Below are 25,191 nucleotides of genomic sequence, written 5' to 3'. Positions count from 1 at the left end.
GGGGCGCGCCCCCACCCCCGCCCCGCCCCGCCCCGCCCCGCCCCGCCGGGTCCGGCGGCGGCAAGCCGGCGGCGCCCTCTGGGGCCGCGCACACTCGCACGCACACGCTCCTCCCGGCCCCGCCATGTTCCAAGCGGCAGCGGCGGCAGCCCAACCCCGGGAACCGGGAATGGCTGGCGGGGATCGCCCCGCTAAGGCCCCGGCCCCGCGTGGCGCCCCTGGCCCCGCTGGCAGCTGCCAGCTGCGCCGCAGCTCCTCCGCACTCCTGAAGGGGCGGCAGCGGGCGGGACGACCCGCGCCGGGGCCACTAACGGCCTGTCACCGTCATCCCGGCGGCTCCACCGGCTGAGCCAGGCCGGGCGGCGCCGAGAGGCAGGAAGTGGGTAGGGCGCGTCCCCTACCTTGCTCTGAGAAGAGGGGACGGGAGCAGCGCAGAACTGAGGGGTCCCAGGCGCCGGGGACGCGACTTGAAACCGCGCCCCTCCTTCCTCCTCGCCTGTCGCCACGCCCCCCTCACCCTCACGGACCCGAGGCACGGTCCAAGCAGGAAGCTTCAACCCCAGATCGAGTGCCCAGGGGTTGCCGCCGCTGTCGTTGTCTTCGTCGCCGCTGCAGCCGCCACTACCGCCGCGGAGGCCGGGCTTAAAAACATCTCCGGTCTCGGTCTGTCTCTCACCACAACCTCCTCGCTCTCAGGGCAGCCCCTCCCGACGATTGGCTGTGGCTCGGGCACGTGACCCCGCGGGCACGGGACGAGCGGCGCGACCACCCCGCCCCTTCCGCCGGCCCCTCCCCGCTGCCCTGCCTCTCTTTCAGCTCTCCGCCAGCCGCGGGGCGGGGAAGTCGGACCGTACCAAGTGGGGGTGGTGCAAACCGGAACTCCGCCCTGCATGTTCATCCCTCTCCTCCGACTGGTCGTCACTGTTTCCCCTCCGCAGTCACTGGCCCTAGAAGGGAGGGGAAATCACGGAATAAGGAAGTAGCGCAGACTCCGCTGACGCTAGTGGGCTAGCGGCGTCTGCAGTAGCTTTCTGTGGCGACCAAGGCAATGAATGGGATCGCAAAAGTCTGGAAATGGCGGCGGCTGCGATGAAAAATAAACTACATAGAACATCAACCTTAGTTTTGCATGGGCAAGCAGAAGAATTTGTGAGCTCGATCTGGGAAAATAATGCTGCGGTCTCGGCTTGAGGGAAAGGCGAGGTGTCTACTGCTATAGTAGTGTCTGCAGACGGCTGGGTCCGGTGAATCCGGAGAGACCCCGCGCGGCGCACCGACCTTGCCCGCGCTGCAGTGCGCCTGCGTGGCAGCACCAGCGCGAAAGCCCGCGGGACCCTGACGCATGCCGCCGGCTGCGGGCCCACCTTAACCTGCGCCAGGTGGGTCCGCAATGCTGTCCCAAAAGGACATGATTGTGCACCTGCCGCGTGGATGGTACAGACTCCATAATACGATCGCTCTCACTCATACCTTCCGGTAACCTTTTTAAAGAAATTTAAGAGCTTTTTTTTACATGTCTGAGTTGGTATTTCAGAGGGAACTTAACTCGATACTGGAGAAGAGTGTGTGAGGAAAATTAACCGTCTCCCAGCAGCGCGTACTGACTTCCTTCTGGACGCTTTTAATTTACATTGAGGTTAAATTGCGACAATTGTCCCATGCTTTTATTTAACCAAGGGGGTTACATAATCGGAGAGAAACCATTTTATTCTCAGTTCCTTGTGAACCCTTTTTATGTACATCAAGGTTAATCCTCGAAAGTTTGTGCATGCTTTATTTAACTACTAAAATGATAATTGGAGTGAAACCACCTCCCTCATCATTAACAGTGGCCTCTAAGCTACAGCACTCACTTGGGACTTAATAGTTATAAATTTGTCACCAATCACAGATGAGACATTTTAGACTTGACAAAGAAAGCTATATCCCAACAAGTTATTACATAAAGCATAAACCTAAGGTGACCAACTGTTTTACAATGAAAAGGACAAAAATAAATTGAAGAAAACAATATCGTAAATAAAAGAAACAGTTTATTCATTACAAGAATAATACACTGTAATATAAATGCATAATAAAACATTTGTAATATCTTATATTGTAATTATGCTTACATGCCTATTTTTAATTTTTAAGAAAGAAGTACTCATTTTATTTTTTATTAGGTTTTTTTTTTTGTATTTTTCTGAAATTGGAAACAGGGAGGCAGACAGACTCCCGCATGCGCCCGACCAGGATCCACCCGGCATGCCCACTAGGGGGCGATGCTCTGCCCATCTGGGGCGTCGCTCTGTTGCTACCAGAGCCACTCTAGCGCCTGAGGCAGAGGCCATAGAGCCATCCTCAGCGCCTGGGCCAACTTTGCTCCAAGCCTCAGCTGCGGGAGGGGAAGAGAGAGACAGAGAGGAAGGAGAGGGAGAGGGGTGGAGAAGCAGATGGGCGCTTCTCCTGTGTGCCCTGGCTGGGAATCAAACCCGGGACTTGTGCACGCCAGGCCAACGCTCTACCACTGAGTCAACCAGCCAGGGCCAAAAACGTACTCATTTAGGTAATTTCCATTGAACGAATATTTTTGTCAATGCATCATCTTATAACAGTATATTGGGAATATCTGAACAAAAAATATCTTTTATATTGAATTTTACGGCAAGTGCTGCAGTTAGAGTATCAACATTCAATTTCAATTTCTCACTTGTCCAAAAATCATTAGCAATTGAAAAAAGTATTTTAACTGCTGCATTAGTTCCAGGGCAGCACAATGTAAATTGAACAAGAATAAATAAATTTTCACATGGAATATGTTCATTTTTGAAATGGCTGAATATTTCCACCCATCTTTTATCAATTCCGACGTGTTAATTTTCCCATTGTATTAATCTTTCAGAATTTAAATGTACAGTCTTCTAATTTCTTCAAGAGATAATTGTCGTCTATTTTGATGTCTGGCACTTCTTTAGATAAAAACTAAAGACAAGATTCAATAGCTGTCTGATATTCTTGCAATGAAGTAAAAAAAAAAATACCATTGAAAACTTATTTCCCGTGATGTTTGTTTCAGACCATTATTCGATATATTGAAAACATGTCTGGTAAACATTCTGCACTTCTTTGATAAACTTTTCTGTTATGCCTGAATTTGATTCCTCTAAGTCTGACAATTTTCTTTTTATAATTAAAGGAAGAAATTTTTCTTCAAAACGAGATTTATATTGAAGGATAAAGTCATTCAAAATAAGACTAACTTCTGTAGCTGAAATGTGTTCACCGTCAATCTTTTGAATCATTTTGTGAAAAATAGATGCTTGATTATGTACAAAATATATTAATATCTCAGATAGTAGTGAAAAATGATTCCAGGATTTTAGGACATTTGTCTAAACTTAAAAAATATGAACGGAGAGGCTCAAATAATTGTAGAACACACTCTATAACAGGTGTTAGACTAAGCCATCTAACTTTTGAATATCCTAAAAGTTTTTTGTATTCAACATTTGCTTCACAAAATTATTTTAAAGTATCAACATGGACTGTAAAACGACTAAAAATGCAAATAAATTGTAGTTATTACTTCTACATCAATTGGCATAGCACATGACGCTATGTTAATTGCATTTGACAAAAAAGTGCATTACAACCTATTTCTAGTATTTTCTTTTGGAGTAACTTGTAATTTTATATACACATTATTCACCCCTCTGCGTCTTCGCCCACCAAAATTTGTATTTGTATTATCAGCCATTAGTGCAACAACTTCGAATTTCAAGTTGTTACTCTGTATAGATGGTTTGACAAAATTTCAGAAGTTTTGTCCTCAATGGATTCTAAATTTAAAATTTTTACTTGAATGCCCTTGGTAACATTAAAATACAATTTAATTTCATTGTGATGATTCATCAGATAAAATCGTTACAAATGCTGCAGTTTCCAAGTCGTCCGCAAGTATTTTGTCACAGTAATTTTTAAATACTGATTTCAAAATAGCCTTGCATTTTGTCCTGGCACATGAAAATTTTGCATTGTGAAACTTTCTCAATAATTTAATTGTATAATCCAGACTGCGAAAACTTTGTGAATTATGGTATGAAACGCAAATGTTCCCTCCATTTCAGCCAACTGTTTTTCATCTTCAGAATAATTTGAAGTTTAAAAAAAACTTGTTACTTTTACAACTGGAAGCTGATGCATCTAATGATTGCTTATGTTTGTTGGTGGTCAAGTGTTTAGTTATCGCTGCTCTGCCCTCAACTGCAATACAAAATTCTCTGCTGCAAATATTGCAGAAAACAATGGCATCTTTCTTTGATATGAGGAATGGAAATTCCTTTTTCAATTTATTGTTGAAATGGCACTTTATCTTTTTTGATTTTTCCATCCCTTAAATGAAATTTAAAATTAGAAATAAAATATAGAGCTATTTGTGTAGCTCTATATTTTATTTCTAATTTTAAATTTCACATTAGGAACTGAAAATGTTACATCATGGTAGGCGAATTTGTGTAGCTCTGTATTTTATTTCTAATTTTAAATTTCACATTAGGAACTGAAAATGTTACATCATGGTAGGCGAGTTTTCCGGAAGCTAAATTAACAAAACTAAATATCAAACAAAATCACTAATTTGGAGTGATACTCAGGTGTATTTATCATTTTCTAATTAAAAAACATTTTATGCAGCTATTTAATCAAAATGCATTATTAATAGATATGGTTTGAGGTTAGATTTCCACCATAAAACTCAAATTTCGGGCCCTGGCCGGTTGGCTCAGTGGTAGAGCGTCGGCCTGACGTGCGCGAGTCCCTGGTTCAATTCCCAGCCAGGGCACACAGGAGAAGCGCCCATCTGCTTCTCCACCCCTCCCCCTCTCTTTCCTCTCTGTCTCTCTCTTCCCCTCCCGCAGCCAAGGCTCCATTGGAGCAGCGTTTGCCCGGGCACTGAGGATGGCTCTGTGGCTTCTGCCTCAGGTGCTAGAATGGCTCTGATTGCGGCAGAGCAACGCCCCAAGATGGGCAGAGCATCGCCCCCCGGTGGGCGTGCCGGGTGGATCCTGGTCGGGTGCATGCAGGAGTCAGACTGCCTCCCCGTTTACAACTTCAGAGAAATACAAAAAAAGCCAAAAAAAACAAAAACTCAAATTTTGGGAAAATACTTGTATATAAAATTATATGCATTTGGAAATTATTAAATAGATAATGAATTAATAAAACATGAATTGTGCTTACCTATCTATGATTGAATATTCACTGAGAAAGAAATAATTGAGTCTACAATGTCATATGTGCCATGTAGTGTTTCAGGAAGAAGTACACAAAGCCATTTGCGCACTCTCTCAAGGTCTCCCATGCAGAGCGCATGCATCTCATAATCACGTCTTACCGCACTGTACTGATCCTTGAGAAATCTTCATGTCAAATACAAATACGTCATATCACATGCAATGGATCAACTCTGCATCAATTGAATACGGACATTTACAGATTAGTCTTCCAATATCAAAAAAGAGGACACTTTTCCAGGGAGGACGGAACTTACAAAAGAAGGACTTCCTGACCTGTGGTGGCAGAATGGGATAAAGCATCGACCTGGAACACTGAGGTTACCAGTTCGAAACCCTGAGCTTTCCCTGTCAAGACACTTATGGGAGTTGATGCTTCCTGCTCCTCTCTACTCTCTCTCCTCTCTAAAAATGGAATAAAGTTAAAAAAAAAAAAAAAAAAAGGACTCTCCCTAAAGGGCAATTGGTTACCTTAATAAACCTGCATTAAAGATCAATATTTCAGTAATTTTTCCTTCTGTAGGTTCCTGATTTCCCTACTCTAAAACATAGGTTCAATATTAATATTGAACCGGCACTGGCCGGTTGGCTCAGTGGTAGAGCATCAACCTGGCGTGCAGGAGTCCCGGGTTTGATTCCCGGCCAGGGCACACAGGAGAAGCGCCCATCTGCTTCTCCATCCCTCCCCCTCACCTTTCTCTCTGTCTCTCTCATCCCCTCCGGCAGCCAAGGCTCCATTGGAGCAAAGTTAGCCCCGGGCTCTGAGGATGGCTCTGTGGCCTCTGCCTCAGGTGCTAGGATGGCTCTGGATGCAACAGAGCTACGCCCCAGAGGGGCAGAGCATCGCCCCCTGGTGGGCATGCTGGGTGGATCCCAGTCAGGCGCATGCGGGAGTCTGTCTGACTGCCTCCCTGTTTCCAGCTTCGGAAAAATGCAAAAAAAAAAAAAAAAAAGAAATCCGTGAATACATAAAAGACTGAAGGCAATCACTGTTCAAGGTACTGTACTGATTACATTCAATAGGACACTACTTAACAAAAGTTATTTATAGAAATCAAGTTGCGAAAAAAATTTTTAATGAAGCTCATGTTAAGATTATATGTGGCAAATTATAAACCAGCAATTTATTTGAATGGCCCAAATAAAATTTATGAAAGCAAGAGGAGCTAATTTTCCTTTTCCATGTGAAACTGGAAATATAAATTAAGAAATTCTATTTATAGATATTATGGATAGAGGTCTCTAAAGAAGCCTAAAGAAAACAAGTTTAGCCCTGGCCAGTTGGCTCAGCGGTAGAGCGTCGGCCTGGCGTGCGGGGGACCCGGGTTCGATTCCCGGCCAGGGCACATAGGAGAAGCGCCCATTTGCTTCTCCACCCCCCCCCCCCCTCCTTCCTCTCTGTCTCTCTCTTCCCCTCCCGCAGCCAAGGCTCCATTGGAGCAAAGATGTCCCGGGCGCTGGAGATGGCTCCTTGGCCTCTGCCCAAGGAGCTAGAGTGGCTCTGGTCGCGGCAGAGCGATGCCCCGGAGGGGCAGAGCATCGCCCTCTGGTGGGCAGAGCGTCGCCCCTGGTGGGCGTGCCGGGTGGATCCCGGTCGGGCGCATGTGGGAGTCTGTCTGACTGTCTCTCCCCGTTTCCAGCTTCAGAAAAATAAAAAAAAAAAAAAAAAAAAGAAAACAAGTTTATATCCAAAAGCAAGTTGATAAGTAAGCTAGTAGGGTTTTAATTGTATTGCCTCATCTTCCGTTGGCTTGAGTCCTAGAATTTACCTTCAGCAAGTGGGTAAAATGTGTTTTCCTAACAGTATCAGGAGGAAATCAAGGATCCCAAGCATTAAACATCACTCTTAGCCAAAGTTAAATTTTATATTTATTTAGGATTACTAGTAGACACCTAAAATGTGTATACCTGATATATGAACTTAAAACCCATTCTACAAAATTTATTTTCCAAATTATGTAGGTCTTCATATCTTTATAATCAATGAATTATATATTACAATAAACTTATTAAAAAAAGAAAAACTCCTGCCATATTTCAGAAGGGTGAATGTAATAAATGAAACAATTTCAAGTCATGACTTAAGTCTATACAGATGTAAAGCTGAACACTCTTGTAACTATTATCATGTGCTGTAGAATTTTCTGGAGCAATGACTCCTTCCAGTTACAGCAAGCAATTCTGAGCAATCAGTATCTTTTCCCCCAGTAACTCTCAGTAGCAGCTCAAAAACAACAAAAAACCAGTATTAGTTTTGCCAGTAGGGAGGATGAAAAGTTAAATTGTTGGTTTATTTTTACCATTAAACATCAATAAGTAAATTTCCTCCCCAACTACACTTTTTAAAATACATCACAGTCCCCTGGCTGGGTTTCTCAGTGGATAAACTCTCAACCCAGCATGCCTGAGGTCATGGGTTCGAACCCTAGTCAGAGCACGCAGGGGAAGCAACCAATGAGTACACAACTAAATATAATGAGAAACAAGTTGATGTTTCTACCCCCCACACACACACACCCCTCAAAACAATGGAAAAACTAGAAAAATAGAATATATATATGGGGAACAGCCCTGGCCTGGGGTAGCTCAGTTGGTTAGAGCATCCTCCTGATATATCAAGGCTGCAGGTTTTGATCCCTGGTCAAGGCATCAGGGCAAACACAAGAATCAACCAATGAATGTATACATATGTGGAACAATAAATCAGTATTTCTCCCTTTCCTTTCCTATCTAAAATCAATCAATCAATCAAAATAAATAAACAGCACAGTTAAGAACTGAGAAGAATAAATGATGGAGCAAATAGTGGTAAACAGGCTAGGATACAGCTATAATCTCCAGCTTCTAAAAGCTGGCAAGGAAATTTTAATCAGTGTGTTCATATACATTTTTGAAAATCTTGGATTATTTTAATGAAATGTTACCTGCCAGGTGTTTTTAAAAGTTATTCAGTACACCATCATTAAAAGCAGTGCTTCTGTGATAAATATGATGGAATTTTCAAGAAAAATAGGCAAAAAAATAAGACTGAACTCCAATGTTCTAAAGACAACTACCTTTTCTTCCTTATACCTAGAGTTACCTTGAAATGTCACCAGTTGGAAATACAGTAACAACTGTGAGCTGTAAAATATAAAAATGTTTAAAGGGTATATTGACATAAATAAGGTTTACACAAAGATGTTAACTGAAGACTTGGTTATGGTTCAAGATGGGAAAGCAAAATATATTTGAAATTTAACTTTCTATTTCACAATAACCTAGTATTATTGACGAAATGACCTGGCAGTTGAAAATGGGGCCTTGGAGTTACTGTTAATTAGATAATGGAATAATGTCTTTATACTTAGTCACAGACAGCAGAAGACTTTAAAATGGAGCTCTGAAGTTTTGACATGGTACTTATAACAGCTGCAAGCTGCTAGGTTACCATTAAGGGGTACACAGGTTGAAATGAACAAATATTAAAACTTTATTTAGATAGATTCATATTTTATTGTTACAGTGACATATTTATGGTTGAATATAAATTAAAGGCCTGCTTGTACACCAAAGCCTGGTCCTTTGGGTGGTTCAGTCAAAGAGGTGAGACCCCCAGCAGGCTCACAAGAGAAGCGTCCACTCCTGAAAAGAAAAACAAGTAACATTAAATTGACTACTAATGATTACCATTTATAAATATTTACTTTAAATAATTATAATTGTTGCCTCACAACAGCCCAATTTAGTAACTATGTTTTCGCCAAAGAACTAGATAGATATAATCCAAACATTTCAACTGCTGCAAGATTTTCTATTCTTAAATGTAGAAACTCAAATATCAAAACTCACTATAAATATAAAAATAACACTAATACCAGTTCCCATTTATTGAGCGGTATATATACATTATTAGCTTATTTAATCTCAACAAAGCCATGAAACAAGTGATACTGGCGTTATTTTACAGATACAGAAACCAAGTCTTGGGGGGATTCAGCCAGCTTCCCAAGGATCAAAGCTGAACTACAGGAAAATAATCCAACCCAGAGGACATTTTTAAAAATCATGTTTTAATAAACTAGACAATATATTTATTCTTTTTATATTTGAGTTTTATTTAGACTGAGATCTGTCACAGTAAAGAAAAGAATACATACTGATACACATTTGAAAATAAACAGAAACTGGATTTCCTGAGGAATTTGAAGATTGAGGAAGATGTCCCTTATTAGCAGTAAATATAAAAACTATTTGTATTTGTTTTTAAAGGCCATATTAGTATTAATTTTTCAAAAAATGATCCAGATCAGGGTTGCTAACACAGCCACAAAGAAAACAAGACCAGGCTCTTATGTAGGAATCTCTGAAGAGAAGCCACAGAGGCAGAAGAACCTGTCTGTTTTTTGTTTCACCCACACACATACTTTCCCAGGTAATCGCTCAACCTCTGCTCTAACCTCTGTTGCTAGAGCCCAGCTCATCACCTACTCCTATTTCACCCTTCCCATTCCTGATTTTAGTTCATTTACTTTGTTCCTCCCAGAGATTTTAGCTGGAGAATTTGCTCAAGTTACATCTTTTCACTCCCTCGCCTTTGCCCTTCATATTTTGTCATCAATCTTACAAGTCTGTTTCTAGAGTCCTAGGAAATAAATTTTTGTTGAGGGGACAGAAAAGTGATACCACATAATCATTTATAAGCTCTTTCTAGCTATTACATTACATAATGCAAGTAACTAAGTAATGTAACAAAGAATGCCTACAAAGTCAGAAATTAGTTAATATATTTGCATTACAGGTCACTATATAAACCAGATCAAAAAGCAGACACCATGTACTGTCTGTCAGAGCCTGAAACTGCTGTAGGGTAAGTGGCAAAATGACATTTAACTTAAAAATAACACACAATTCTTTGGCTTTGTAAATTTTTTATGTTAAGTAGTAACATCTTACTCTTTGACTGCCAATGAAATAATGAAATTATTTTGGAGAACTTTTCTTCTCTTTTACTAGGTTCCCTTCTAGTGGTTTAAGCTCAATTTCCCTCTTCATACAACACAAAGGACCAATTTAAGAAGATTATAAAAACCAAAATCTCTCAAACAATAAATGGGAGAATTAACTATGTGTAATGTGTGAGTTCTTCAAGGATTATAGGATATTTTTAAATGTCTACTTATTTTAGAGGGAGAGGAAGGGAGAAAGGGAGAGACAAGAACATTGATCCATCCTGTATGTGCTCTGACTGGGAATTGAACCAGCAACCTCTGCACTTCGGGAAAATACTCTAGCCCACTGGGTGGACTACAGAATTTTATATAAGAAAGTTATTTTAAGAATAACCTAGTCCACTTTCCTAACGTTTATTCCATGAAATGACAGTCCCACGACATACCTGAGAGGAAAAAAGGAGTTCCAAGGGTCCAATATGTCTGCCTGAAAACTTTCTCCTTCCCCTGACATTCACAATATGCACATTAAAATATAGAGTGAGCCTGACCTGTGGTGGCCCAGTGGATAAAGCATCAACCTGGAATGCCGAGGTTGCCGGTTCGAAGACCTAGGCTTCCCTGGTCAAGGCACATATGGGAGTTGACGCTTCCTGCTCCCCCCCTTCTCTCTCTCCTCTCTAAAATGAATAAATAAAATCTTAAAAATATATAAAGAGTGTAAAATCTTCCAGTAAAGCCTACAAACTTTGTCTAATCTATCAGTTATGGGACTTTCCCTCTCATTTTATCTGTAAATATTCACCTGACAGCTACAATTTATAAATGGTTTCCACTTAATAAAAACAAAAATTATTCCCTGATAATTTATGATTAAAATGCCATTTATTAATTACCCTGTTCTCTTCATCACAATTCAAAAGGTAAATATGGGTTTTTTAGCCATTCCACACTATTTGTACATTCTTCATTTTAACCATTTGCATTCTATTATAGAAAACTTGATTTTCTACAGTTCTTTGTTTTGTTTTGGATAAGAGAAAGTTTAGAAAATCACAGAGGTAGAAATGAGGGATAGAAGAAATGGACTCAGGAAAAAAAGTTATAGAGGCAAAAAAAAAAAAAAAAGAAGGGCCATGGAGCTTAGAAGAATGAGGCAAGGAAAATGCACTTAGGGGAAGGGAGTGGGGAGAGATGCATAGGTGTGTTCCAGGTGTGCTCTATACCATTTCTATGGCTTAAAAACAGTACTTCTTAAGAAAAAACTACTTCATGGAAGTTTAGTGCTTTTTTATTTTTAATATTAAGATATATCCACTACTGTCAAACAAAAGTGACTTTATTGTCTAGAGTTATCCATTGGCCACCACCTATATATTTTTATATACTATACTTTATGGCCTACCTATGTACTTTTTTGACATCTCAAATATTCTGTACCCCCCAAATTCTGCAAAATTTAAGATGTCTTTATAAAACTAAATATGAAGAGTTCAAATTGGATTCAAAATTATTTTTTGCTAATCCATAATGAAAAATAATTCCTATACATTAATGTGAAAACAAGTTCAGCACACAAATATTAATGTCAAAATAAAGAAAGAGTACTGTCTTACCATGAGTTTACTATTTTTTCTAGCCATTATTTACCAAAAATAAAAAAGCAGTTTTAACCACACAAAGGAATCATTCTTTTACTAATTTTGGCCAGGGTAGACTTCATTCTGGTATTCAGAAATCAGTTACTACTGAACCATTCATTATTCAAGGACTCACAAAGAGTACCTCTTTCAAATAGGTAAGCAGAGAGCTTTAGTATAAAAATATTTATAACTGTATTTTGGGTATTAATCACAGTGTCTCTCATTACCCTACATATTCAAGAAATTAACTTGGGGAAGGAGAAAGTTCTTTTTTTCATATGCTAGAATTACGTCTCCAAATATATACAAACTTTACATATACCATTGGTGGACCTTCTCCAGTTACTGAAAAATAAGATTTATCTCTGGTTTTTATAAGAGTTGTTAAGTTGGAAATAAAAATAGGTTACAAAACCAAAAATTCTATAAAGTCTTTGACTCAGATCTAAAATGCTGTCAAAAAAATAATCTGAGTAAAAAACTATTTATAATTATTGATAAGCAACATGCTAATATAATTACATGTTGAAAATGCTTAACTGTAGTACTTAATTCTTGTTTATTAATGTTAAAATACAGAGATGTATAATATCTCCTACATTAAACACAACAAACTAATTTTACCCCTGGTAATCTCACGCAGACCTACAACTTTAAACCTGAGGAACCTCTACTCATACTACCAGCTCGAATTTATCTCCTATATTACAGGCTCATATCCGTCTCACAGCAATTTACCTTGGACGTCTACTAGGCACATCACAAACTTAACATGTCCAAAACAAAGTGACTTTTCTTCTCCAAACCTGCTCCACCCTTAATCTTCTCCACTATAGTTAAAGGAACCACTGAGGTGCTCAGACCAAAAAGCTAGAAAGGACTCATAATTCCTCTGCCCCACAACATCCACTTAATTTTAAAATATTCTCCACACAGCAACTAGGACAGTAATTTTTAAAAGATCATGCATATCATTCCTAACTGAAAAGATTCCAACAATAGCTTTTTATTATATATATTTAGGATTCAACCCAAATTACTTATCTGGGCACCTATCTACCTCTCTGACCCCTTCCCACACTTTCCTTCTCATCATTCACTGCAACCATGCTGTCACGGTCTTTTCCTCCAGGGCCTTAATCCATCTTCTTCCCCCTGCCCCCTGGGACACTGTTCTTCCCGTGGTTTCTTTGGGCTAATCATTTAAGTCATGGCTCAAATGTTACCACCTCAGCAAGGGCCCTCCTGACTAAATTTCCCCCCAATCATTCTCCACCTTCTACCCTGCTTTATTTTTTCCATAGCATTAATTACTTGGATATTATATTAATTGTCTGTCTCCATCACTAGAAAATAGGATACCTGATCATTTTACCTTGTTCAGAACTGTGTGCACAGCCTAAAACAGTGTGTGGCACAGAGCATGCATCCAAAAATGTTTATGAAATAAACGAATGGCAAGGGAATGCAATAAAGTAGATAAAGTGGATCTATCAATTTGTGTAGCAGAATATTCATGTTGGATTAACGTTGTGATTGATAAAAGGGAAGGAGGAGGTTCTAAACAGCAGAAATATGACTACAGAATTATAAACACCTAATAATAAGAAAAGGGGATATCTAAAGAAACTAAGTGGATTTTATGAGAAAATATGCACTTTATATATTAAAACAAAGTACACAAAATTTAAAAGAAGTTATGGGTTTGAGTATAAATATAAGGATAGCATAAACTTATTATTAGGTAGCAGAAGTCCTAAAACAAGCTGAAGTTTATAAAAAATATTGTGTACTTTTCCAGGCAAGGAGGATTAAGGGAGATGATTACATTTAAGACAAGAAGTAAGGGATAAGATCAATGGCTAAGAAAGATATTGTAATGTTCAATGGCAAAAAGCTTCACTTTGCTAGCTCTCAAAAAGGAGAATGTGATTCGTCATAATGGAAATGTTTTACCTCCAAAAAATGTAAGTGTAGCCCAAGAAAGTGAGAAACTCGGAAAATAAATCTAAACTAATTTAAGCAAATTCTATTTAAATATTAAAAGAAGTATATATTTCTTAGAATAGAAAGTAATAGTCAACAGGGGCCAGCTTGCCTTTACTAAACTTAACTTAGCCTGAAATGACCTCTTTTTTTCTTATCAGGTAGAGTTATTAGTCTGCAATAATGAGTACTTCTAGGGTACGGACTATAGAACCACTAATACCCTATGATTTAGTAATCCAACTTGAGGGTTATTGTTATTTGTAACAAAAAAAAAATTGGAAAACACATTGTTAAAAGAAATTTTATATGATATAAGCAGAAAAAAAATATGTATAAAAGGATAAAACCATGCAAACATTTGCTAGTATTAAGAGAGTTTTGAGCCTGACCAGTGGTGGTGGCATAGTACATAAAGCGTTGACCCAGGTCGCTATTTTGAAACTTTTGAAACCTCAAGGTTGCTGGCTCTGAGTGCAGCTGGTCAGCAGGGGGTCACTGGCTTGAGCAGGGGAAACATCCACATGATCCCAAAGATTGCCAACTTGAGCTCAAAAGTCACCGGCATGAAAAGCTGACTTGAGCAAAGGGACATTGGCTCAGCCCAGGTCAAGGCGCATACGAGAAGCACAATGTACAACCAAAGTGAAAGCAACTATAATTTGATGCTTCTCATCTTCTCTCTCCTTTCCTGTCTCTCTTTCAAAATTAAAAAAAAAAAGTTTTGACTGATATAAACACTTAAAAATGGAATAGGGATTTTGTTTAGCAGCAAAAGTTCAGGTTCACAACTAAAAAAAGTAATTAGTATAACACAACTGCAAGATGGGAGCAAAGTGGATAAAAAGCGTTTAAGTTGAAAAGGATCTAAGCAGTCTACCTGGCTATACATGCAATTAGTGGTTCAATGTATCTGAGCCAAGAGTTGATGCAGGTCCTGGCTGCCTGGCCCAGTGGACAGAGAATCAGACCAGCATATGGACATCCCGAGTTTGATTCCCCGTCAGGGCACATAGGAGAAGTAACCATCTGCTTCTCAGTCCATCCCTCTCCCCCCTCCCATAGCCTATGGCTCAACTGGTTTGAGCGTGGGCCCTGGGTGCTGAGGATAGCTCATCTGATCCAACTGTGTCAGCCTCAGGTGCTAAAAACAGCTCAACTGGTTTGAGCATCAGCACAAGACAGGGGGTTCCAGGGTGGATCCCATCAGGGCACATATGGGAGTCTGTCTCATTATCTTCCTCCTCTCACTTAAAAAAGTGTTGATGTAACTAGGCTGCATCAACAAGCATCAACTATGCTGCGTTACAAGCATAATGTCTAGAACAAAAGAGATAGTCCCCACAGTGCTCTGCACACCACTCAGCACATATCTCAAATACTGTGATTAGTTTAAGCATCACATTAAGAAAGTCACTAGCCAACTATAAAACCTACAGAAGAGAGAGACCAAACTCTGTCATATAAGAAAAAACAATGAAACAACTGTGGATATTAAATCTGAGAAAAAGATATGGAGAAGCTATTTTAAATGAACTGAAGAGCTGTCATTTGGAAGAAGTATAAAAATTATCTTATGTTGATTCAAAGGGCAACCTTTTCTCAGAAATTAGAAGAGTCAATATTCTAGCACTGTGACTTTTTAAACAATAGAATTGATTTCTCTCCCTGGCCAGTTGGCTCAGTGGTAGAGCGTCAGCCTGGCATGCAGGAGTCCCAGGTTTGATCCCCAGCTATGGCACACAGGAGAAGCACCCATCTGCTTCTCCACCCCTCCCCTCTCCTTCCTCTGTCTCTCTCTTCCCCTCCCGCAGCCAAGGCTCCATTGGAGCAAAGTTGGCCTGGGCCCTGAGGATGGCTCTGTGGCCTCTGCCTCAAGTGCTAGAATGGCTCTGGTTGCAACAGAGAGATGCCCCAGATGGGCAGAGCATCGCCCCCTGGTGGGCGTGCCAGGTGGATCCCGGTTGGGCACATGCGGGAATCTGTCTGACTGCCTCCCCGTTTCCAACTTTAGGAAAAAAAAAAAAAAGAATTGATTTCTCTGTAGTAAATTTCCCTTGTCTATAAACATTCAAGTAAATACAAGATGATTATCTGATAAGAGTTTTTTTTTTGGGGGGGGGGGAATTCTTGCTTTAGATGACAGGTTGGTTTAGATACTAACCGAGGCTCCTGAAAACCTCTGTGAACTTAAGGTATAAAGTTTTAAAAATTAAGTTTATATGAAAGACTAATTTAGGTTAAACTATTAGAATTTATTATATAAAAATAAAAGCATACCTTGGCCCAGGTTTTGGAATTTTGCCAGCTTTGAGCTCATCAATAATTTCTTCAATGTCCTGAGGTGTCAGATCCTCCTACAAAAAAATATTAAAATTAATTTTTATTACTAAAATCTGTGAAATCCCTAATATCACTCAATTTATTGTTTGTTTCTCTCAACTTAGAAGATAATTACCAAGGTAGAGGCAACTGAATAACTTCTATAAGTAACATTCTGTTGTAGGCAGTTAGACAGGCATGAGAGTAGGAATGACAGGCCAGGTCACCTAGCAACAAACAAGCCCTTGCAGGACCACTCCTTTAAGCATTAACCCCTGGAGATGACATATAGGCTTCACCTGTGTTTCAGCTCCAGGCCCAAAACAGCAAAATCAGACTAAGTGATGCCATGGCTGACATCAAGACCAGTTGCACTGGCACTGACCAATTGGTGGAGACCAGGAGGGGCACAACTGGAAATCTGATACATGTTCTATTGGGATTCTCCCTAACCTCTCCAGAAAAAATTCCTCAGGATGGAGGACAATGAGCAGCCTTTCCCCAGGTTGGCTGGTCAGTCTCTCTTCTTCTCTCTATCTTCACTCTATCACTTACTAGCTAGTAATATTAGACAAGTTACTTATAGCCTCCCCCAAAATCTGTTTCTTCATTTGTAATCCTATGTGAGAATTAAATGAGAAAAGATAAAATAGAACAGTGCCATGGCACATGCTTAACAAATGCTATGTCCTTGAAGAAACACTGAGGTGACAAACAGTAATTTGCACCAGAAGGCATAGTAACTTAAAAGTATACTCCTTACAAAATTTAGGGAATAATTTCAAAATGAATATGAAGCGATAAAATATCTTATAAATTTTGTGAGCAGTATAGATAATTAACATCTATTCCTAACCTAAAGATCTAATATCACAGCGTTATTGTCTTTCTTTCCCAGGTGAAATTCACTGTTTCAAAATTCATTTAATTTTTGAAGGGAAAGGTTAAAAAACTTTAGACATACTTATTTTAATGATCCTGACCCTTCAAACTCCATTTCAACTAGAACAGCTCTATATTTTATACATTGTACCCATGTAAAAAAAAATTTTAAGGAAGAGTGTGAGAGTGAAGAAGAGAGACAGAGACAGAGCAACAGGCAGACAGGAAGGGAGAGAGATGAGAAGCATCAACTCATAGTTGTGTCATTTTAGTTGTTCAGTGATTACTTTCTCATATGTGCCATGACCAAGGGACTCCAGCTGAGCCAGTGATCCCTTACTCAAGCCAGCGACTTTGGGCTCAAGCCAGTGACCATGGGGTCATGCATATGATCCCACAATCAGGCTGGCAACCCCACACTCAAGCCGGTGACCTTAGGGTTTTGAACCTGGGTCCTCAGCATCCCAGACTGATGCTCTATCCACTGTGCCACCACCTGGTCAGGCCTATGTAAAACTTTTAATGCAAGAAAGAGTTCTGTTATTTAAAATAGCAAAACACATAAACATTCACTTGTATGTCTACCTGCTGCAACTTAGGTTTAATCAAACAAGAGTCAAAACAGAATGGCAAGATAAAACTATGAAAAATGCCTAAATTACATTAAATCCCCTTTCTCCCTCCAAAACTGTTAAGTATTTAACAAAATGTTTTGCAGCACTCTAGTACTATGCAAGAGAAATCATGACTCAATAATGTATCTGCAGTGCCTAGTAATATAAAAGGTCTTTAATATTTGTTGAGTAATTAAACATTTACAAAAATAAAAAGCTGCTTTGAAACTGCTTAGGGTTTAGCAGAAGTTCAGAACTTCATAACTAGAATAATCTTTAAACTCATCTAATAAATTTATTTTCTCCCCTTAAATATTATGAGAATTTGAAAACTGTATGTGAATACTCATATTCCTATAACCCAGACTGAACAATTTTTTTTTTTTTTTCATTTTTTCTGAAGCTGGAAACGGGGAGAGACAGTCAGACAGACTCCCGCATGCGCCCGACCGGGATCCACCCGGCATGCCCACCAGGGGCGACGCTCTGCCCACCAGGGGGCGATAATCTGCCCATCCTGGGCATCGCCATGTTGCGACCAGAGCCACTCTAGCGCCTGGGGCAGAGGCCACAGAGCCATCCCCAGCGCCCGGGCCATCTTTGCTCCAATGGAGCCTTGGCTGCGGGAGGGGAAGAGAGAGACAGAGAGGAAAGCGCGGCGGAGGGGTGGAGAAGCAAATGGGCGCTTCTCCTGTGTGCCCTGGCCGGGAATCAAACCCGGGTCCTCCGCACGCTAGGCCGACACTCTACGGCTGAGCAAACCGGCCAGGGCCCAGACTGAACAATTTTTAATTTGCCATATTCACATTATGTACACATATGCCTTTTTGGGTGCTATACCATATGAAAGCAAGTTGCAGACATCATAATACTTTACCCCTAACGCATCTCCTAAGAAAGTTATTTTAAATAATACATGCCTAATTAATAATAATTCCTTAATAAAATCAAAGTCAAGTCAATAGTCAAATCTAACGATTCTCAAAATGTGGTAACTGTTCTTTCTTAAGAGCCAATCAAATTTTATGTGACTATTTCTTTCATTTTATCCACTCAACTAAGATACGTAAGAGTTAATGGCCTTGTCAAAGACCGCACCCTTACTAACTGAAAGAATCTTTAGCTCTTAGATAAGTCCATGAGCTAATATAAATTAGGGGATGTTTCAAAATGAATATGAAGCAATAAAATATCCCCTAATTTTTGTGAGCAGTGTGTATTCAGACTTACTATGCTTCGTACAAAGCCTTGACTGTCTAATTCCTGCTTAAATCAAGATCCTCATTATTATGAATAAATTGCAGAAATGTGGAAAAAGGGAAAGTTGTTACCATATTTTAAAGGAATAGCAAAGCAAATCTCTTCTTGAAGAATCTACTTTTAATATAGGTCTCAACGACTTTCCATCAGCTTAATTTTAAATATGAGCTAACAAGGTACTATGAATGAAAACCATGATATAATTAGGCTTGCAGGCAATTAAGAAAAGAGAACTAGAATACTCCACACACTTGGATATTAAGAACATGTCAAAATACAAATTAAAAATGTGAAAATATGGCCCTGACTGGGTGGCTCAATGAATAAAGCATCATCCCAGCGTGCCAAGGTCATAGGTTCAATCCCCGGTCAGGGCACCAGGGCATGTATGAGAAGCAATCAATGAGTATACAATTAAATGGAATAACTAAATAGACTAACAAGTTGATGTTTCTCTTTTTCTCCCAAGCCCTTCTTTCTTTCAAATCAATGGGAAAATTGACTTAAATGAATGAATGGAAAAATTTTAAAAATAAAAAATATTTAAAACTAAATGATGAAAATACTACTTATCAAAACCTGTGAGACTTGCCTAAAACAGTACTAAGAGGTATGTATGATAAATGTCTGTAAAATTGTTAAAAAAGCAATATAGTATCACATACTAGTATGGCTGGATACATATATCTAAAAAGTTTAACAACATATGCCAGAGGAATACTCACTAAATTTATGGTAGAAATGAATGGAATAAAACAGGATTTTGGGTGGGATGAGAATGGTTTACTTGCATCTGTGTCTTATTTCTACAAATAATAAGAATAAAAGTAATCTACTGAAGTGTGAGAAATATTTGTAAGTTTTGGTGGTTATTTTCTGTATTTATATGTAAATTATTAAATGTTTCATAATGTAAGTTTTCAAAATATATCATTCTCCTAGAGTTAAATGCAAAAATATTTAAAGATAATTTTTTAAAACTATCTAGTGGATAATAACATGGAAACCAAAATTGACATTTTATGAAAGGTTTCCTATTTGATTTTTAATAAACTTTGATTTATTAAAAGACAAAGAAAAAAACCCTTCTGGATATTTATGCCAATAGTTTCTTCTACATGAATAATTCAGAAACCAAGATTTACAGGATGGGAAAACAAGCATTATACAACTTTACATTAAGTAAAATACTCACATAGTAGTTGTCATTTATTTGAACCATTGGTGCATTCACACAGGCCCCTAAACATTCCACCTCTATAAGAGTGAAAAGTTTGTCAGGTGTAGTCTCCCCAACCTTTATTCCTAGAAATATAAATGATCACTGTAAGGACCAGGTTATATATGAATAGCAATATGATTTTTAAAATAATACAAATCAAATAGCAGTGCAGCAGACAGCACAATTTTCATTTTGACTGTGATAATTAACCTACCAAAATCAGTCATACTATCAGATTGGCAAAGACTCAGAAAACAGCATTAAGAATGTGAGGGAAACAATTCTTCCTTAGGGAAGGCATTTTGACAAAATACAGTAAAATATGACACAGCAATTCTACTTCCTGTAAACAACACTTCAGTATACAATAGGATAAGTATGCAAATATGAGTATATATAAAAGTAACTGCATAACTTAAGTTAGAATAGAAAAATGAAGCAGACATACATATTATGCTGCAGTCAAAATAAAGTGCAAAATGCAAACAGACATTACATTTATGTATTTAATAATGAAAACAATTAAGCTATAAAACCTGAAACTAATATACAGCACTCATTTATTATCAGAATTTGTATCTTGAAGGTGGGGGGCAGGATTACCAACAGACTTCACTTTTCTGTTTTATATACTTCAATAATGCCCAACTACATTTACAATATACAAGTACTTTATATTCAGTAACAAAAAAAAATTTTTTTTTTAAAAACCTCCTTTTACTTTATTTCACATATCTAGATATAAATGCAGCAATGGCAGTTTTGTGTGGAAAAATGCCTTTTAATTTTGTGAATGCTACTATATTAAATCCTATTTCAAATTTACTTTCCTGAAGTATTCTTCCTATTCTCATATTTTATTTGTCCCAAAACTAGTTTGAAAGAACACAAAGACAATATGGTAACTTTTCTACAAACCACACGCTATCACACAATGAAACTTAATTTTTTAAACAATGAAAACTTTAAAATTCCTAGGAGCTTTTCCAACATACTTGATGATTAGAAAAGGTGAAAATTTAGCTTTAAGACTGAAAGAGTACAAAAGAAGAAATATAGACAAACAGTAAGATAAAAATTAACACATGAAGTACAGATCTAATAAGGTGGCAAAAGTTGGAAAAGTTAGGTAGAAATAGTTCAACTCTAGAAAAATAATTCTAATTTTCATAAAAGTTTTAACTATAACATGTCCCATACCTAGCTTTTTCTGAATGGCCTCCAATATGCTGTCCGAGTTTCGAAGCATACAAGGTGTAGTAGTGCAGATCTGAATGTGATACTTTCCAACTGGCTTTCGATTATACATTGTATAAAATGTTGCTACTTCATAAACTCTCATTGGAGGCACCTGTAAAACTTCTGCAACCTAAACATATTAGGAAATTTTAAAATAACATAATTAAAGTTTTAATAATTGAGCTTTAGGTATATTGTAAAAAACGTATTTTGATATTGTTTCAATTTGGTAAAAACACAGAAGTTCTTCAGAAGCAGAAAGTATATCTGTATTTGGTATCTGCAAGATATAAAACCTTTAATTTTTATTTTTTTAAATTTATTTTATTTATTTTTTATTTTTTACAGAGACAGAGAGTCAGATAGAAACAGACAGGAACAAAGAGAGATGAGAAGCATCAATCATCAGTTTTTCGTTGCAACACCTTAGTTGTTCATTGATTGCTTTCTCATATGTGCCTTGACCGTGGGCCTTCAGCAGACTGAGCAACGACCTTGGGTCCAAGCTGGTGGGCTTTTGCTCAAACCAGATGAGCCCACGCTCAAGCTGGCGACCTCGGGGTCTCGAACCTGGGTCCTCTGCATCCCAGTCCGACGCTCTATCCATTGTGCCACCGCCTGGTCAGGCTAAAACCTTTCATTTTTGCCAACACCTTACCTAGTGGCCCATTTTCCACATGCACACACCAGAATAATCTAAACATTACTATTTCCTGTACATCTTGTAGACTAGTACTTCCCTTTCACATCAAGGTATTTACAGTAATACTTGTTTTGACATAGTGGGCAGGGGGAAGTTGTGAGGAGTGAGGGGGTGCCGGGTGTTCAGGACCAAGGGACTCACTATCTGAGCACAATTCTCTTGGTCAGGGCAAGTCTGTTAGGGAAAACAAGGCTTTCTAGCTGTTTGGTAGGACTGGTTCACACACAGTCTACCACGACTATAATCCTGGCTACAACTTTCTAGGTGATCTAATATCTATTAGGTCCTTAAGACTTGATAACTGGCAGTCTAAAAAATTTATATATATAACCTCATTTGACATGAAAGAAGTTTGTTAAATGGTATTTCAGATGACCAAAATGTTAAACTTTCTTATATCAGGGATTCTAAAAAAAAAACAAACTCTCAGAAGACATCTAATCACAGCTCAACTGTGAAGATAATTTGGTGATACTAAACTAGGCATGTACCTCTAAATCTGGAGAGCTCTTTCAAAATATACCTGCTGGAGCCTGAAAAAGTATATACTGGTGACCTACCACTGGGAGTAAGGCCCTGATATGCACCAGAGTGATGGTTAAGGAACTAATGCATGAGTTTCTGAATTTTGTTTTTAAGGTTGGGCTTTTCTTTGGAGGTGGAGAGAAACAGTAACATTAAAAGTCTGAAATGTAGGCCCTGGCCGGTTGGCTCAGTGGTAGAGCATTGGCCTGGCGTGCAGGAGTCCCGGGTTCAATTCCCGGCCAGGGCACACAGGAGAGGCGCCCATTTGCTTCTCCACCCCTCCCCCTCTCCTTCCTCTCTGTCTCTCTCTTCCCTTCCCGCAGCCAAGGCTCCACTGGAGTGAGGATGGCCCAGGTGCTGGGGATGGCTCTGTGGCCTCTACCTCAGGCGCTACAGTGGCTCTGGACACGGCGGAGCAACACCCCGGAGGGGCAGGGCATCGCCCCCTGGTGGGCATGCCGGGTGAATCCCGGTCAGGCGCATGCGGGAGTCTGACTGCCTCGCTGTTTCCAGCTTCGGAAAAATGGAAAAAAAAAAAAAAAAAAAAAGAAAAGAAAAAAGTCTGAAATGTAGTGTAAAGAATCTTGATTCTATTCTTTGTGTGCTATTTCCTGCTTCTCACACATACACATCCAATTCAAAATAGAATAGGGTATATTTTTGAAATGTTCTCACATTAGCTTCTCATTTATTTTATTTTTGCTCTGCTAAACTTGTCATTCAGTAAGACTTCTAATAAATTTTTGCCTGACCTGTGGTGGCGCAGTGGATGAAGCATCAACCTGTAATGCTGAGGTCATCTGTTTGAAATCCCAGGCTTGCCTGGTCAAGGCACACATGAGAAGCAACTACTATGAGTTGATGCTTCCCGCCCCTGCCCCTTTCTCTCTCTCTCTCCCCCCCTTCTCTTTAAAAAAAAAGGGGTGTGTGTGTGTGTGTATATATATATATATATATATATATATATACACACACACATAAATTTTTGCAAAGAAGTATCTAAAACATCCCTCAATTATTATTTAGAAACTTGGCTATTATAATACAGAAAACAATATATGAGTTATTGGGGGGAAAAACAACCCCACTTGACTATGTTTACTAAGTATGGTACCAACCAAACTTGCTTTATAACATTTTTTCATAATCAAAAAAATACTAAGGGTTCACAATAGTGTTAGGGTACTACACAAAGCATGTAAGAAATCAATGAACTAAATTTAAAACCTGCATTTGGGATTCCATTAGATAAATTGAGGACATTCCTATTCTCCAAGAATGATGATAATGATCTAAGCCTAACAAAACAAGTAAAATTTAGAAAGTGAAAAGAATGAAGCAGAGCAGAATCCCTGCAATAGTCAGTCAAGTAGAAAACCCATTGAATTGGAAATAGTTCCCAGCTCTTTTTAAAATTTTTTTATCTTTCTGAAGTGAGAAGCGGGGAGGCAGAGAGACAGACTCCCGCATGCGCCTGACCAGGATTCACCCCGTAAGCAATGTTCTGCCCATCTGGGCTGTTGCTCCATTGCAACTGGAGCCATTCTAGTGCCTGAGGCAGAGGCCATGGAGCCATCCTCAGCACCCAGGCCAACTTGCTCCAATGCAGCCTTGGTTGCAGGAGAGGAAGAAAGAGGGAGAGAGAAAGGAGAGGGGGAAGGGTGGAAAAGCAGATTGGCACTTCTCCCTGTGTGCCCTGGCTGGGAATCGAACCCAGAACTTTCACATGCTGGGCCAACGCTCTACCACTGAGCCAAACGGCCAGGGCCAGTTCCCAGCTCTTATCACTTAGAAATCATAACTTGCCTGGCCTGTGGTGGCACAGTGGATAAAGTATGGACCCAGAATGCAGAGGTCACCGGTTTGAAACTCTGGTCAAGGCACATACAACAAGCAATCAATGAACTACTAAAGTAAAGCAACTATGAGTTGATACTTCTCACTCTCCCCCATTTCTCTCTCCTCCTCTCACTATAAAATCAATAAATAAAAAGTCTTAAAATATTTGTCTTTTGTATGATATCTTCCCTATTAAAAATAAAAAAAGATACAGGCCCTGGCCAGTTGGCTCAGTGGTAGAGAGTCAGCAGTATGTGGATGCCCTGGGTTCAATTCCCAGTCAGGGGACACAGGAGAAGTGACCATCTGCTTCTCCTCTTCTCCCCCTCCCCATTCTTTCTCTTTCTCTCCCGCCCTCTCTCTCTCTCTCTCTCTCTCTCTCTCCCCTCTCCTGCAGCTGTGGCTCGATTGGGCCGAGTGCTTCAGCCCTGTACTGAGGATGGCTCCATGGAGCCAAGCCTCAGGTGCTAAAAAGAATTCAGTTGAGAGCATGGCCCCAGATAGGGGTTGCTGGGGGAGTCCTGGTCGGTGCATGCGGGAGCCTGTCTCTCTATCTCCCCTCCTCTCACTTGGAAAAGAAAGAAATCTATACTTTTCATTGTATCACACTGACTTATTAGTTTTGTGATTCTCCTAAGAATCAAATATGTGGTTTTGTATAGCACTTTGTAAACTTTACACTGTAACATAATACCATACAAATGTAGTTATATTAATAGACTATGAATAAACTTGATATCTAGATTAAAGCT

At 39.4% G+C, this 25,191-nt stretch overlaps 2 protein-coding genes across 5 annotated transcripts in view; both read right to left on the bottom strand.

The window, feature by feature from the left end:
- Positions 1 to 4,796, bottom strand: part of ANKRD12 (ankyrin repeat domain 12) — a 149,490-nt gene extending 144,694 nt beyond the window's left edge. For 2 of the 3 annotated variants that reach the window (XM_066246684.1, XM_066246687.1), the window contains exon 1: positions 402 to 4,796. The gene's annotated coding sequence lies outside the window, so the exon portion shown is untranslated. The remainder of the gene's footprint in view (positions 1 to 401) is intronic. The other variant, XM_066246685.1, reaches the window with a different exon arrangement.
- Positions 4,797 to 8,721: 3,925 nt separating this feature from the next.
- Positions 8,722 to 25,191, bottom strand: part of NDUFV2 (NADH:ubiquinone oxidoreductase core subunit V2) — a 33,799-nt gene continuing 17,329 nt past the window's right edge. For both annotated transcript variants that reach the window (XM_066246688.1, XM_066246690.1), the window contains 4 exons: positions 21,334 to 21,502; positions 20,107 to 20,216; positions 16,114 to 16,190; positions 8,722 to 8,897 (listed from right to left, as the gene is read on the bottom strand). In XM_066246688.1, coding sequence (XP_066102785.1) covers positions 8,804 to 8,897; positions 16,114 to 16,190; positions 20,107 to 20,216; positions 21,334 to 21,502 — 450 coding nt within the window. In that variant the 3' untranslated portion in view covers positions 8,722 to 8,803. The remainder of the gene's footprint in view (positions 8,898 to 16,113; positions 16,191 to 20,106; positions 20,217 to 21,333; positions 21,503 to 25,191) is intronic.

This window comes from Saccopteryx bilineata, chromosome 11 (genome assembly GCF_036850765.1).
Source record: "Saccopteryx bilineata isolate mSacBil1 chromosome 11, mSacBil1_pri_phased_curated, whole genome shotgun sequence".
Taxonomy (NCBI): Eukaryota; Metazoa; Chordata; class Mammalia; order Chiroptera; family Emballonuridae; genus Saccopteryx; species Saccopteryx bilineata.
Note: the sequence above shows the minus strand (reverse complement) of the source record. Positions and strands in the feature narration are given on the sequence as shown.